Source organism: Lampris incognitus, chromosome 2 (assembly GCF_029633865.1).
Source record: "Lampris incognitus isolate fLamInc1 chromosome 2, fLamInc1.hap2, whole genome shotgun sequence".
NCBI lineage: Eukaryota > Metazoa > Chordata > Actinopteri > Lampriformes > Lampridae > Lampris > Lampris incognitus.
The window spans coordinates 141875180-141892370 of record NC_079212.1 but is presented as its reverse complement, the minus strand read 5'-3'; the positions used below and the strand labels follow the sequence as shown (position 1 = coordinate 141892370).

The window sequence follows — 17191 nt, the reverse complement described above, 5'->3', positions numbered from 1 at the left end:
TAAAGGTGTGCCGCGGCGGTGATACTCAGCTTCCCATCACTTTTGCCATGCTTTAAACCGGGAACACGCTAGAAAACTCTTAGAACCCACTGGAAAACCGCTCGGCGTCGCACACCGAAGGACTGACGCTTGCGGATTACACTCACAGACAAACACACTGGTTATGGCTGCACTCACAGAAGTGCACACACACTTGACGATTTCAGACTTGTCTCGATTTCGGTCGTAAAAAGCTTTGATTTTTATCCAGATGGCTCCGAGGCTTGATCAGACAGGGCAGCTAGAGGCTTGAATCGTAAACCCCCCCACACACTAGGGCAGTCAGTCCACTCATAAAATCCGACCTGAATCCAGAACTATCTGAATGAACAAAAAAATCAAATAGATCTGGGTGCAGCATCGCTCCGACACCGGCGGCCTTGTCACAGAACGGCACAATCTGCGTGTGCTGATCTAACTATAGACAAAACGAAAAGCTTGCATAATTGTCCCACTTCCCTCCCTGTTTATTAACAACTTATAAATGGACAAAAGATGTTGAAGCCATCTGATCCTGCATCAGTAAAGGATAAGAAAATAGCTCAATCAAAACTAAGAAACTGACACAGCAGACCTACACTTGTCAGATGATAGCTAAGAATATACACTGCTGAAATATCTATTGAATAAATAGATATCATAAAACCGGCTCAAACCGACAAGATGATGCTGTGCTGCTGCCTAACCTGGCTCGGCCACAGCGTACGGCATAATGGACCGGGGGTTAATCACATCCCAGACAGCAAAATAGCTGTGGCCCAGACCCGTCCCACACCCGACACTTTCATTCGGCCCACATACCACGTGGAATGATGGCACTTGGGCGGTCCGCTCCTGTTTGCCAGATCTGGGCCAGAACCAAACCATAGCAATGCCGCATGTGCCACATATGTGCCAAATGTGGCCCATATTTGTTTTGTGATATTGGGGCCAGATTCACCATTTACCACACGGGCCACTTCAGGGTCACATCCAGATTACATGTGCCGAGAGCACCTCATCTTTGCCAAAAAAGGCCCACATTTGATTTGGCATATTTGGGTGGCCATATTTGCTATTATACATGTGGGCCACTTCAGGCTCACATGCATTTTGTCAGGGCCAGAAGAAGGCCATCAGTGCCGCGTCGTTGCCTGAATTGGCCCAAATCTGGATGCCATCTGGGCTTGTAGCGAATTCTGGGCGCAGCCGAGAACCTCCGCAGCCAGGACGCGACTACATTAACCAGTCAACTAAAGGGTCCGACCCGTTAGCCAAGGGCTAGCAAGTCTAGTCATTCGTGATCGTTACACACTATTAAGACAATTTGCCAGCAGCAAATCAACTACCACATCTTTGAAAGAGAAATCAATTTCATTCTTAACACAAAACATAATTTATGCACTTCCTTGAAAGTGCATAATTTAATGTAATCCCTGCAAAATCCCTCAGTCTGTCTCTTTCTCTCCCACTCCCGTTCATCCACTCCAGATACAGATGGAAGTGGGCCGCTCCCTCCTGCTGGAAACCGTTCGGTACACAAAGAAAGATGGGGGCCCCGGGGGCGACTTTGCTAGAAACCCTGCAGTCACCGGTCCTCCGCCGTAGCGCTGGTGTTGACTGACGCGCCACAGTTTTAAACTAAAACAATATGCCAGACATCTTGGAGTGGCAGCAGGGAGACTGACACCGGATGAGCTCAGAGCATCTAGTCAGGGCCGAATTTGGGGGGAAAAACCCTTCAGAAAATGAGGTGGTAGGCGTTTTGGGGTAAAAGTGTTTTCTTGGTTGTTCCTACAGTATTTTTTTGTGCTGAATCCATTTCTGCCGGATGCCAAGCTGTGCAAGTTACGGTTTAGTCATAATTACTGATTAATTAGCATAATTATTGATTAATCGCCCAAAATTAGAAATGGCTATGATTTTCCTATTTGTTAATATTTAATATATGATTGTGTTGTATCATTGTAAAGGGGACCTTCTAGGCTTTCATTTAAGCCCATGGTTGTAATCAGCCCGTCAACTCATATATACGGCTCATAACAAGATGGAGCTCAGTGGAGAAGAGCTCCGCCCCTTTCCTTCTTCTTCTCTCGCTCCGCCCCTTTCCTTCTTTTCTCGCTCCGCCCCCTTTCCTTCCGGCTACGCCATGCTATGCTAGGCTGTGAGTGAAGACACGAGCCTTTGTGTTTTGGACCTTTATTTACATGTCCGGCCTCTTAAAAATAGATGTTTTTGTCTACGGAGTTATTTCAAGGGACCACGATGTTCGTTGGTGGTTCATAGGATCTCTCTGACTGTCGTGTCAAAGCTGTACTGTGTATTTTCCGCCGAGTGCATGAATGTTTTAGTTCCAAAAAAAGGGTCCACGTTTCATTTACAGAAGGGAAAAAAAAGTCAATCCCTGAAGGTGACGATTCAAAAATCTGAGCCACAAACCTCAAGCAGGTGAAATCAAGTCTGTTTCTAATTTAAGTATGATCACGTACAAGGAATGTAACTTTGTATCGTACTCTGTCACACGTGGCATATACACGTGTATACTACTAATAAGACCCGTTAGCCCCTAGCTAACGGGTCTGACCCTTTAGCCGAGCGGTTAGTGACGTCACCTTGTGGTGCAGTACACCGCGTATCGAATCCCGCACCGGGCAAGAACACAACCGGTTTGGTGGCAGCGGCGGGATCCGGAAGTGTGCAGATCCTCAGAAGTCTCTTCGGAGCGCGGGAAGAACAAAGCGCGAGGGCGCGCTTCCGGGGACGGTCACGACTGTAAACTACTAATAAGACACGTTAGCCACTGGCTAACGGGTTTGACCCTTTAGCCGAGCGGTTAGTGACGTCGCCTTGTGGTGCAGCACACCCCGTATCGAATCCCGCACCGAGCAAGAAAATAACCGGTTACACACGTGAAGGGTCCAAGTCGTGATTTAGCCCGAACCAAGGTTCGTGTTTTTGTCCCATTTGATCCGGTTAGTTTTGGTTTCACATTGTAACGTGAGCGCACTAAACAACTTTACACGACCCACGTCCTGTCGTCATCGCCTACGTAGCTGTCTCCCTATACTTGACGTTGATTGGTTCGTAGACGGGCGTGCCTCTGACGTCGGCGTGTTATATATTCGGCGGGTAGGCTCGTATCGCCATTGCGGCTGAAGCAGCATCCTGCGGAGCTGACGTCCTCCTTCGCCCAGCAGAAAGGCGGATATAGTCCAGCATGCCGGCATACCACTCGAGCTTGATGTGTGCTCCCAACCAGTTGGTGGGAAACATGGCTTTGCTTCCCCTCAAAACCCAGTTCAAGGGACCAGCTCCAAAGGAGGCGGACTCAGATGTCATCGATGAGGCCATCTACTACTTCAAAGCCAATGTCTTCTTTAAGAACTATGAAATCAAGAATGAGGCTGACAGAACGTTGATTTATGTTACACTGTACATATCTGAGTGCCTAAAGAAGCTACAGAAGTGCAGCTCCAGGAGCCAAGGTGAGACGGAGATGTACATTCTGGGCATCACTAACTTTCCCATTCCTGGAGAGCCCGGTTTCCCTCTCAACGCCATGTACGCCAAGCCTAGCAACAAGCAGGAGGAGGAGACCATGAGGGCGTATCTCCAGCAGATCCGGCAGGAGACTGGCTTGAGGCTATGTGATCGTGTGTTTGACCCTCAGGCAGATAAACCCAGCAAGTGGTGGGTTTGTTTCGCCAAGAAGCAGTTCATGAACAAAAGTCTGTCAGCTCCTGGGCAGTGAACGTCTCAGGAGGCCCCCAGTTTCTATCCTACTCGTGTGCAAGATGGATTGACTTTTCTCTTCCTCTTTTGGGTTATTTTGTTCGACCAAGATGACTTTATGCCGAGTGGAAGCTGAATGATATATCCTGGGTATAATATGGGTGTTAACGTTAAGCTGGTGCTTAATTCAATAAAGCAATCGTGGAAACCAAACCCAAAAAAAGCCTTCTGTGTAATGTTTATGGCTTATAATGTGACGCTTTTTGTGTCGTAATTTGAGTGTTTTATTTTCGTCCACTGAGGGGCGCTCTTGATTAATTTTTGTTGTAAGAGGCAGTGGGTTGAAGGAAAGGAAAGAAGAAGAAACCCCCGGAAACGCGCGACATCTCTTAGCTGCGATTGCCAAGCAATGGACGCCGTTTACGTTCATAAACTTAACTAAACAGAACCTTAATCCTCTCTGAAAGTGTTTGGAAAGTGTTCGCATTTTAATTAGTTTTTTTCCCCAAAATGTGATAGTGTTTTATTTTCATCCACTGAGGGGCGCTCTTCATTGATTTTGTTGTAAGAGGCAGTGGGTTGAAGGAAAGGAAAGAAGAAGAAACCCCGGAAACGCGCGACATCTCTTAGCTGCGATTGCCAATTAATGGAAGCCGTTTACGTTCATAAACTTAACTAAACAGAACCTTAATCCTCTCTGAAAGTATTTGGAAAGTGTTCGCATTTTAATTAGTTTTTTTCCCCAAAATTTGATAGTTTTATTTTCATCCACTGAGGGGCGCTCTTCGTTGATTTTGTTGTAAGACGCAGTGGGTTGAAGGAAAGGAAAGAAGAAGAAACCCCCGGAAACGCGCGACATCTCTTAGCTACGATTGCCAATTAATGGAAGCCGTTTACGTTCATAAACTTAACTAAACAGAACTTTAATCCTCTCTGAAAGTATTTGGAAAGTGTTCGCATTTTTAATTAGTTTTTTTTCCCCAGTTGACTTTTTATAACGTCGTCGGACAGGCGCGTGTTTCCTTCTTCCGGTTTTGACGATAGCCTGCCGGAACTTCCTGTAATTGGTCCCGAAAGTCCAAACCATCCACACAAAAAAAAACTGAACCGGACCGAGACCACCTCTTTTGGTCGGACCAAGGTTCGGCTGGTTGATCCGGGAGAGGTTTCCCACTTGTAATTTTGGTTCGGCTCAAAGTGAAAAGTTCGGAAGTCCGGACCAAATGAGGTAGGTGTGAAAGCCCCCTAATTATGTGACCATATAAATGGAGGTGTATTATAAACCTTTAGAGTTTTTCTCAGCTGATCCCTTATTAGAAATATGGACCTATTTTACTTCAATGTTACGAACCATTACTGGTGTAAACAAACTCTCTGCAGCGTCAGAGTTAGGGTTTTTGTTTTTTAGTCCTTGTATTAAGAGACCTGTCAATCAACTTGGGAGGTCGGACATCCCGTGTTTTGTATTTTTGGTGGCGGGGCAACCCTTTGGTTTGCATTTGATAACAAGGGCAGACATTAAAAACTACATTTGCAAGTATAAAAAGTAAAAATATGAGTGCGATTGAAGATCTAAGTATGTGCATTATTAGAGGAGAAACAGAATAGGTGTGTGTATGCAAGGGCGTCGGAACCGGGAGGGGGGGGGGGGCGGGGCGGAGGGGACAAGTCCCTGTCAATGTGGGGAGGAGGTGAAAAAGTCCCCCAATAAACAAGAATATCCACTACAAGTTAAATGCAGAGGTGGAAAAACCCGGTCCAGAAAGTAAAAACCCTAACTGTGTCTTTACTCCACCCATGTACTAAACCATCAGATTGCACTGACTAGTTTCCCAAATTAGCTGGTTTAATACACGGATGGAGTAAAGACAGGGTTAGGGTTTTTACTTTCTGGACCGGGTTTTTCCACCTCTGGTTAAATGTACAAATATACATAATATTGGGCATGTACTCCATGTATGTGCCAGCATTCATGTCATTTCCATCCCCACAATTTGTAAAAGTATTAATTATTAACAACAACAACAACGAAAGAGTCCCCCCTCCTCCCCATGTCTTTGGTACTGGCGGCGGCCCGCCGACACGTGACTGCAGTGACGTGGCAGTGGCGCTCAAGGCAGCAACGATGAATCCTCCTCTATTCCTCATCACTCACAGGTTTGGGAAGTCCCTCACAAAGTCTACTTACCCGTTTTGAAAAGATAAACGCGTCGTTGTGATGAAAGAAACATGTATTGAACTTATTGTGGATACAGTGTTTTTATATAGCGTTTACATTCATTTCAGAGTACTGTGTTCTGGTAGTTTGGTAACTTCATAATGTGTTGCTAAGCTGTTGGGTGACTTTGCTAGCTAGTTAAGCTTAATATGAGACATGACAATGTTGCATGCAGTACAGCAGCCTGACCTTACAAGGCCGTGCAGCATCTACAGCATGCATTACAGGCAGGTTACGTGCATATTTTGTTGCACTTGGGTGCGTGTTGCTTTCTTGCACTGTTATCAATACATGAAACATGTTCTTTGCTGAAAACTGTTGTAAAATGGCAGTTTAAACCCGTTTTTAAAACATTTTTCCGGGAGAGTATGCCCTCGGACCTCCCTACAGGGTTTTGTCTCCCACTCCCACCCACCCCACCCCACCCCAATATGAAACTCCCTCCTACGCCCTTGGTAGCGGGGCAACCCTTTGGTTTGCATTTGAATTAAGGATTGTACCTTTAAATAAGAGCAGACATCAAAAACTAAATTTGAAGTATAAAAAGTACAACTATGAGTGTGGTTGCAGATCTAAGTATATGCAATATTTGAGGAGAAAGTAGGGGTGTGTGTGTGTGTGTGTGTGTGTGTAACTACATACTGCTCTTTACAAAAACAGCTTACATTCTGTAGAATTTGAGACTTGACTCGTTTTGTCTCGAGCCCATGTTGCCTTTTTTAATGTGGCTCTTTTTGTCCAAGAAGTTTTATCACAAAAGGAGGAGACTTTTTTGCTTTTCGTTCTAGCAGATGCTCTTCACACGGGCTGTCAGGTGGAATATAAGTTATCCATGATGAGAGTATGGCAGGGTGCTTTATCTCTGACCCGGGAAGGTCATGGTCACATCAGTTAAATGATTTGCAGTTCAAACAAGGGATGGGGCTGATTAAAAAACATCTTAATTCATCAAGCAAATCCTCACGTCTGCCTGATGAAAAACAATGAGAGAAGCGGGCTTGTTTGTCTTCACGGCGCCAGGATGTGATAAATAGCGGTGTCTCAAGCAATAAATGGTCCTCGCTCTGTTTTTAAGATAATTGGAGATTAAAGAGAGCCAGTTAGTTGTAGCCGCGAATACACAGGTGGGGATCCCACGCGTGAATGCAGTTTAGATCAAAACCCAATTTTGGTGTGATAGCCAAAGTAATGCTTTTCAATTTGAAGTGCCACCTCTCCTTAAGGTACATTTAATTACTCTGCTTTAGCAAGGCTTTTTAGCACAGAGCCTTCTCTCTCTCTCTCTCTCTCTCTCTCTCTCTCTCTCTCTCTCTCTCTCTCTCTCTCTCTCTCTCTCTCTCTCTCTCTCTCTCTCTCTCTCTCTCTCTGTCTCTCTCTCTTTCTCTATGATGAAAATATGGCGCGGTCTTGGCAGCTCACACTCGCTTCATTCACCGGAATTAATTTTGCTAAACGGTTTTGGAAATTTATTGATAAGTCAGTCGTTTGCGTGAATTGGTATTTTTGCTCTTGAGGATTAATTAATCCGGCAGAAACCAAATACATTACAGTCAAGGTGAAAGGAGAGGAAAAGGAATGGATTAAGTTCCGTGCTAAATCTTTGATGACAGTGTTTATTAAATTCAGGAGAGGTTTTATCTGCTTTGTCTCCATGTACAGGATCCAACTGGAGATGAGGATTTTCCTTTTATGTCCTGATCTTTCCCCCACCATTTGCCCCTGGCACTTAGAACGGTTTTTAATCAGCCTCTGACTTTTGGCTCTGGCTTTAAGAAGCCTTACATTTAATATGTGCCACATGAGTATTTCTTTGTTTCTTTGAACTGTGCGTTTGCTCTAGTCTATTCAACCCCCCCCCCCTTTTTTTTTTCCTTTTGCAAACGCTATGCAGCCATCCGTAAACGGGAAGATGAATACGAGAGAAAGATAAGACTTGTGTCAAGACGTGTGGACTCTCCGGACCATGATCTTAAATAGAGGTATGGACTTATACAGACATCAATATGAGCCGTCCCTGAGTCTGAACAGCGTATATTTAGTTCAGACATGGGCAACTGGTGGCCCGTGGGCTGCATTTGGCCCCCACCCTCACTCTGTACGGCCCGTGGGTCAGTTTCCAAATATCAATAAATGTTTGGTTTCACTAGCGTTGGAAGCAAGCGGGCCATTTGACCACATTTGAACCGGATCCCAATTGTAATTATACTATTCACTGATAGAGGGCGCACCCTCAAAACACGTGGCGAATTTGGTAGGCAGCCCAGGAACCTCCACAGCCGGGACACGAACCCGGATCTCCCGCACCACGGGCGACAACGTTAACCGGTCGACTAAAGGGTCTGACCCATTAGCCAAGGGCTAGCGGGTCTAGTCATTCGTGGTCGTTACACCACCCCCCTCCTTTGGGAAAGGCGTCCCCGCGCTTCAGCATACCAGCTCCCTCACGCCTCTTGGCACACATGCTTCCGATGGTCTCACCGTCCCACTTCTGACACCAATGTGGCGAATTTGGGGGAAAGCCTGGGAACCGCCGCAGCCGGGACGCGAACCCGGATCTTCCGCAGCACGGGCGACAACGTTAACCAGTCGATTAAAGGGTCTGACCCTTTAGCCGAGGGCTAGTGAATCTAGTCATTCGTGGTCGTTACACACAAGAGGCCTGCACAATCTGGCCCTCTGGTAGTGAGGATAACCTTTTTATGGCCCTCTCTATCATCAAAGTTGCCCAGTCCTGAACTAGATTATTAGTTTTGGGTCACCAGAAGAAGAAAAGGTGTCAGAACTGTGTGAACAAGGCAGAAAATAAATTTGGTTTGGGTTTAGATAAGCTTATCAGGTTGTTCTTAGCGTGTGAAGTCGTCACATCCCTCCTGCTGTATTCTGACTTCTCATCACTGGCTGCCAGCTACTGCTAGAATCAGATTTTAAGATTCCTTAACTGATTCATATATATATGTATATTCCTTGGCAGACTTTGTCCTGTTTACGTTAACAAAATGCGGTATGAATTTGTTACCGGCCCCCAGAACCAGTCAGTCTCCTCCAAACTATCACAAGAAGACGAACTGAGACTGGTGGTTCTGTGTATACGGTCCGGTCCTAAATGATGGAATAGTTCCCCATCGGAACTGAGAACAGACACTTCAGCAGCAGCTTTTATTGAAAATACGTCTTTTTAGCCGTGCGTTCGTTCACCTTGGGTAACCCCTTCTGCTTTAATTTATTGATACTTAAACTGTCGTTAATTAATTAAGGTTTCCGTCTGTTTTAATTGAAGCAATTCTACTTTGAATGATGTCATTCGGTTTAATTATTCTGTTTTATCTCTGTCACTATATTTTATTACAGTTCCATTTTTTGGTTTTATTATAGCTCAATTATTCCAACTGTATTCTTCCTTTTATCTTCTTTTACCTTCTTTTTATCCGCGCACTTTCATCTAATGCACATTGCATTTAGGGCTATATGCTGGCGAGAATCTGGCGATATGATACGTATCACGATACAGGTGATGCAATACTTACCATGATACAGGTGATACGATACGTATCATGACACAGGGGTTACGATTCAATATATCACCATATATTGCGATTTCATAGGCCTGTGTTCTTTGTGCTTGTGCTACTTCCTGTCTCAGTTTACGTTGTTGGGTTGCAGTGGAAGAGTCAAATGGCTGAAGATAGATTACAACACTGTTATCTAGCGGTCGTGGGGTTACACACAAAACAACATGTTTGTCACAAACCTTTACATGTATCCATCCATCCATCTGTTATGGAGCCTATCCCAGCAGTCACTGGGCGGCAGGCGGGGAGACACCCTGGGCAGGCCGCCAGTCCATCACGCAGGGCTGACACACACACACACACACACACACACACACACACACACACACACCGGGACAATTTAGTACGGCCGAGTCACCTGACCCACATGTCTTTGGACTGTGGGAGGAAACCGGAGCCCCTGGTGGAAACCCACCGCAGACACGGGGAGAACATTGCAAACTCCACACAGAGGACGACCCGGGACGACCCCCAAGGTTGGACTACCCCGGGGCTCGAACCCAGGACCTTCTTGCTGTGAGGCGACCACGCTAACCACTGCGCCACCGTGCCGCCACCCTTTACATGTAAACAATTAAAAATCAGTATAGTGGTTTGGAGAATCGATACAGTATCACCACAGATAATATGGCGCTACTCGAGTGTATTGATATTTTCTTACACCCCTAATTGCATTGCATCTTAATGTATGAAATGTGCTGTATAAACAAAGCTTGGTTGATTGATTGATTGGCAGATTGATTGAAATTGGTATGGGGGGGGGGGCTTATTTTATGGTTACCGGTGTTGTACTGGTCCAGACCAGCCAAGGTCTGCAGTAAATAGCCAGTGGCCATGAGGCTTATTATACCAAGGTTGAGATGAACTGAGCCAAGAAACTGAACAGATAACTGAATCCAAGATGAGAAAAATTCACGACCGAGAGAAACTTTTCCGTCAAAATAAACACAGCGGATACTGTCAGACACAGGGTTATTACACCACATACACACCGACACACAAGAGGTAATACAAGAACTCGTATGGGGGGAAATGGATATATGATATGAGGCACTTCATATGAGCTGATGAAATAGACCGCTACCAACGACGGCGCTAAGCCGGCTCCCTGACATGTTGTCCGGTGCTGCGGTCGTTGATTAAACGGACTCCCGAACAGATGTTGCGGGAGCGTGCAGTGATCTCCTCTCCATTGTGGGCTTCCGCTGCAAGTGTGTTTTTTAAGCCCGTTGTTGAATTGTGTGTCATGTTATGTTGCGCACGCTGCACACGGCGGCTCTCCGTCAGGAATCTGTCCCGCGGTAATGTTCCAGCCGCCATTACACACTGTCGTGTGACGGAGCTGATTTTGGTAAAACACAAAATTTGGTCGTCAGGTATTCCTTCCACCCTCTGTTGTCAGTCTGTTTTCCGTGTTTTGGGGTTTTTGAAAATGATTTGATGTGGTGAAGATTTGATGCGACGATGCTGCAGTAGCTGCTGTGGCGCACAGTGTCGAGGGGTTGTGGTTCTGTGAAGATCAGCTGTCTGTCTTGTTGGTGCTGATGCAGTAGTGCATATAGTGTGTGATGGTGTATTTTGTATGTGGCTGTGTTGACTGTATTGGCACCCATATGAGAAATGTGTGTGTGTGTGTGTGTGGGGGGGTGGACCAGGGAGGGGGGGGGTTGTTACTGAAGGCCCTGACTGAACCCCACGGTGTGCTAACCAAACCAGCCCTAAGAAAAACATTACATATGAAAAATCTATCAAATGGGCACATCATCCAAATCACTCCATCTACTGTGACCTGCCCCGGGTGGTTCTGAGGAGCACCTCGTAGCCTTCCTTTACCATTAACTGGCGCCTGCCGGTAGCCGTGTAGCTAGGTTTTGCGTTACTTTGCTACTTTTCATAGAAGGCAGTTCTGTGCAGAAGTCAGTGTTTTAGGAGCAGCTGAAGTTGCTGCCGTGCCCTGTTGCCCTGTGATGTGCCTGGCGGCCCGTCCAGGGTGTCTCCCCGCCTGCCGCCCAATCCCGGCGACCCCGAGGGCGGGATAAGCGGTTCGGATAGTGGGTGGAGCGACGATATGGCGTGTTAACTTGGTTGTGAACGTATACTGAGGGATCTCTTTGATGGCTGCCTCTGTATTGTTAAACTGTTTGGCATTCACTGAATAGTCAATTGTATAGACTCATTCACCCGTTGAGTGCTATTAGGTTTGTTTGTGTGTGTTCGTGTGTCTGTATGTGTGTGTGTGTGCAAGCTAACAAACAACATGAACAAATAGAAGATGCTAACTGCACTTACCATTCTGATACGTCGGCTAGTTGCCGATTTTGGTGCAAAACAGAGTCGGAGGTCAGTGTGCTGCATTTATACAGCACTTCTTCTGTCTACCGACCACTCAGAGCGCTTTACAATGGATGATGCCTCACATTCAGCCATTCATGCACTGAGGGTGGAGGCTGCCATGCAAGGCACCAACCTGCTCATCGGGAGCAGTTAGGGGTTCAGTGTCTCGCTCAAGGACACTTCGACACGCTCTCTGCTGGAGCCGGGGATCGAACCAGCGACCTTCTGGTTACTAGACGACCCGCTCTACCTCCTGAGCCATGCCACCCCAGAGTCTTGAGTCTGGGTCTGACTGAGGCTCAAACATGTATGGCTGAGCCTAGCCGATGTTTGCTCTAACGCTAGCCATCTTGATATGCACCGCTCTTTGACCAGTCAACCCAGAGCAAGCGGCGGTGGTGGGCGGGGCGTGAGGCCTGTGATATTTGCATATTCATGTGTCCTGAATCTGAGAAGATGTGCCTCCAGCCACTTTTAACTTTTTTATGTAGGAAAACCATGTTAAGCAATGTCTTAATGCATGCTCAATAATCCAGGTAAGGAAATCACAGAAAGGTGAAGCTGTTCATCACTCATCAAACTTTTTCTCCCCAGTTGTATCTGGCCAAGTACCCCACTCTTCCGAGCCGTCCCGGTCGCTGCTCAACCCCCTCTGCCAATCCGGGGAGGGCTGCAGACCACCACATGCCTCCCCCCGGTACGTGTGGAGTCGCCGGCCGCTTCTTTTCACCTGACAGTGAGGAGTTTCGCCAGGAGGACGTAGCACGTGGGAGGATCACGCTGTTCTCCCCGGTTCCCCCTCCCCCCCTGAACAGGCGCCCCGGCCGACCAGAGGTGGCGCTAGTGCAGCGACCAGGACACAGACCTACATCCGGCTTCCCACCCGCAGACATGGCCAATTGTGTCTGCAGGGACGCCCGACCAAGCCGGAGGTAACACGGGGATTCGATCCGGCGATCCCCGTGTTGGTAGGCAACAGAATTGACCGCTACGGCATCCAGACGCCCCAAGCTCACATTTTCTTTCAGGACTGTGCCTCAGACTTCGACCGGATTTTCTCTTTTCGGAAAGGACCTGGAAAAATAGGAGAGGACAAATATTCTTATTGTTATTCTGAAGACAGTTGGAAGCTGTGGGTTGACCAAAAAGCAACAAAAGAGCAGACGACCATCTCTCTCTCTCTCTCTCTCTCTCTCTCTCTCTCTCTCTCTCTCTCTCATTGACTGCTCAGTTTGTTTTTGTCCTCCGGGTAATTCGTGTTTCTTCTGTTTTCTCCACATGGTCCGTCACAGGAAGCAGAGTACAGTGCCCCGGCGCTGCACCACCTTCCACTGTAATTACGTCTCTCATGCTCGTCTCATTATCTGAGGAGTCATTATGAAGTTTCCCGCGCGCCGGCTGGTGAGAGATAAAAGCAATATTTGTCCTGACTTCTCTCCCGAGGAGCAGTTGCCCACCCCCCACCATGCCTTAACGAACGACAGAACGGGAAAACACACAATTAGAGGAGCAGCGCCGGCCGAAAAAAGGGGATTGACATCAGACATTTCATTTTCTATATTTAGCCACTCCAGCACGTGGACATCACACAAGATGAGGAGACTCTGGGGACATGAAATGGGAACACATGTATCACACAGTTTATATACTGAGCAAAAAGCTAGTGTCCCGGTGGCACGGCGGTCTATTCCGTTGCCTACCAACACGGGGATCGCCGGTTCGAATCCCCGTGTTGCCTCCGGCTTGGTCGGGCGTCCCTACAGACACAATTGGCCGTGTCTGCGGGTGGGAAGCTGGGTGTGGGTATGTGTCCTGGTCGCTGCACTAGCGCCTCCTCTGGCCGGTCGGGGCGCCTGTTCGGGGAGAGGGGGAACTGGGGGGAATAGCGTGATCCTCCCACGCCCTACGTCCCCCCTGGTGAAACTCCTCACTGTCAGGGGAAAAGAAGCGGCTGGCGACTCCACATGTATGGGAGGAGACATGTGGTAGTCTGCAGCCCTCCCCGGATCGGCAGAGGGGGTGGAGCAGCCACCGGGGATGGCTCGGAAGAGTGGGGTAATTGGCCAAGTACAACTGGGGAGAAAAAAAGTGGGGGGGGGGGTCTAAATGCAACACTTGATCGGTTATTTTGAAGATTTTACAAAACCGAAGTTCATAAATGGAAACACATCAGCTGAAAATTTTGGAGGAACTTATCTGTTGATTTCACATCGTTTGAGCTGCAAGTGTACCTCAGTTGGTCAGATAACCCCCACCCACCAAAGGGGGGGAAAAAACACAAGGCGGGGTCATGGAACAGAATTATGAGTGGGTATCTGGTTTGACCACCATTGCCTCATACAGCACAAACATCTCCACGTAGAGTTGATCAGGTTGCTTATTGTGGCTTGTGGCACGTCTTGCCGTTCCTCTTCAATGGATGTGCCAAGTTGTTGGAAACGGTAAACGCTGGTAAACGCTGTCCTGTGCGCCGGTTCAGACGATCCCAAAAATGCTCCATAGGTGACAAGCCTGGTGAGTATGCCGGCTGTGGAAGAACCGGGACGTTTCCGGCTGCAGAGCCTTGCAGCATGTGGCTGCGCATTTTCCTCCTGAAACACGGGTCGATGGCGGCGGATGAAAGGCACAACGGCGAGCCTCAGGATCTCACTGAAATTGCCGTTGTCAAATCGCACCTGCGTTCTTTGTCCTTATGGTATGTCTGCCCATACCAAAACCCCATGACCTCCGTGGGCCACTCTTTCAACAAAATTGGCTCATGGCATCATACGCGCAACCTTCCATCTGCCCGATGCACCTAAAGCCGGCAGTCGTTGTTGAAGTGTACTCTTCCCCAGCATGCCAGGGGTCATCGCCGGTGAAAGTTTGCCCACTCAGGACAGTTATGCTCCATACAGCATTCTGGGGTAGGCCCTGGTTAGGACATGGAGCACACAGAAGAAGTTGTAGTTGATATCGCCGTGTTGATGTAGTTCCTACATCATAACTGGTGTTGCTCCGGGACCATCATTGCAACTGACCAATCACATTGTGGCACTGTCGTGCCTCTGCGACTTGGGGAAAAGACGGTTGCTGGATTAGCTATTAGCTTGTGGGTTAGCTATCAGTTAAGGTTTGGGTAAGGTAACTGTTCTATTAAGCTTGAAGTTATACATTTCTTTTTGATTTTGATATACTTTATTAATCTCCGTGGGGAAATTCTTCTCTGCATGTAACCCATCCTAGCTGTGTGGCTAGGAGCAGTGGGCAGCCGCCGTGCAGCACCCGGTGACCAACTCCAGGTCGTCTTGCCGTGCCCCGGTCAGGGGCACAGACAGGAGTATTAACACCAACATGCAGGTCTTTTTGATGATGGAGGGAAACCGGAGCACCCGGAGAAAACCCACCGCAGACACGGGGAGAACGTGCAAACCACACAGAGGATGACCTGGGATGACCCCTAAGGTTGGACAACCCCGGGGTTCAAACTCAGGACCTTCTTGCTGTGAGGTGACAGCACTAACCACTGGGCCACCGTGCTGCCCGATGGTAGGTTATGGTAGGTTAGCTTTGGTATTTTTCAAATCTTTTTCCCCGTGTCGTACAGGCACGTCAGCACAACAACATGATTGGTCTGTTGCAGTGATGTTCCTGGAGCAACATTAATTATGATGTCGTTGGAGCAACACCAACACAGTGGTATCAGATCATGCCACAGAAGAACCTCCCAGACGGGTTGATCAGAATTTCTCCGATTGTGCAAACCAACCGTCTCATCAGCTGTCTGTGTGGCCGGTCTCAGTCGATCCTACAGGCGCAGAAGCCGGATAGCAGCGGTCCGGGGCTGTTGTGGTCTACAGTCAGAGGTTTTGAGAGGGCTACGTCCTCTCAAAACCTTTGAAACACCTCCGGAGGCGGCTTACTGGAGAGAAATGTACATTCATTATTCTGGCAAGAGCTCAGTTGACATTTCCTGCAGTCAGCATGCCAATTTAGTGGCATCTCTGGCCTGCTGTTGTGCACCAAACACTGCATATTTTAGTGTGCTTTTGTCCTCCCCGTCTTAACGAACACTTGTGTGATGACCATGCTGTTTGGTTAGCATGCTGCTGTCACACTTGTCAAATAGGTGGATTAGGCCTGTACCGGGTGTCTCCCCCGCCTGCCGCCCGATGACTGCTGGGATAGGCTCCAGCATCCCCCGCAACCCTGAGAGCAGGATAAGCGGTTCGGATAACGGATGGATGGATGGATGATGGCAACACATGAAACAGAAATAAGATGAAATGTATACAGATGTGTGTGCAAAATATGAGAATTAAGCTTATAGCGCACGTCGTAAAACATCTGGGTTCGTTTACTTCAACTCGTGAAAAATGGGGGCAAAAACAAAAGCGCCGTGTTTTAATTTTTTTGCTCGGTGTGTATGCGTTTGCGTTTAGGCGTGTGGACCACGTACGGCGCTCTTCATCCGTGAGTCTCGCAACACACAGCCGAGTAGATAAGGGCTTATTTAAACAACTGTGTCTGCGGCGATCGATAAGGAGGCGGAGGAACAAAGGTCAGGGAGTCATCCTCCATCTCTAATCACCATCTTAACCTTCAGCGTGTCTGCAGGGCCTACGGGCTGACCTGGATGCAGGGGTCGGATAGCAGAGCCGTGACGTATGCCCGTCATGTCCCGCCTCAACGGACGCCGTCTCCACACAGATGCCTGTCACAGAGCTTGAGCCGTCAGGTACCAGTCGGGAGCATGCGGGCGGAAAACCAAACGGAAATGAGAACTTTATGAATAACCGGGCTCAGAACGGTGCTGTTGAAAAGGAGGTTTCATGCGTTGGATTTGATCAGGAATCAGGAACAGTTTATTGTCATTTTTGTATCATGTACTTGCGTACACAAAGGAACCGAAATTCTGTTTCCCCCAGCCCACAGCAGTGTGACACAAAAGACAAAAACATCTACTCCTGTATTTTCACAATGTGTGTCTGGTGTGTGTCTGTGTGAGAGTCTATAAACGGCCAAACTAAAGCACTTGGGGCCTTGATTCTTTTTGGAGGTTATTGGGGATGATCGGGGGCACCTATAAAAAATTGCAGAAAATTAAATTAAAATTTTGCATTATTATGCATAAATATGCAAAATATGCATTTTTCTAAAAATGGCTACAAACCACTTTTCTCGGCATTTCAGACGATTCTGAGCATCTTTGATTTTTTTCACCTATATAAAAAAAAATTTCTGGGACTTAGAAATGTTTTGGCATTATGCAAAATATGCATTTTTGCAAAAATGCACTTATGATCCTAATTTTTTTTTTGGAGGTGGTAGGTATTGTTCC

General features: G+C 47.5%; 2 protein-coding genes across 3 annotated transcripts in view; both read left to right on the top strand.

The window, feature by feature from the left end:
• asic1b (acid-sensing (proton-gated) ion channel 1b) overlaps positions 1-17191 on the top strand; it is a 373411-nt gene that overhangs the window by 209332 nt on the left and 146888 nt on the right. The gene's annotated exons all lie outside the window — the stretch shown is intronic.
• On the top strand, positions 3236-3769 carry LOC130106787 (actin-related protein 2/3 complex subunit 3-B-like). The gene has a single exon (XM_056273041.1). It carries the CDS (start codon positions 3236-3238, stop codon positions 3767-3769), a length of 534 nt encoding a protein of 177 aa, XP_056129016.1.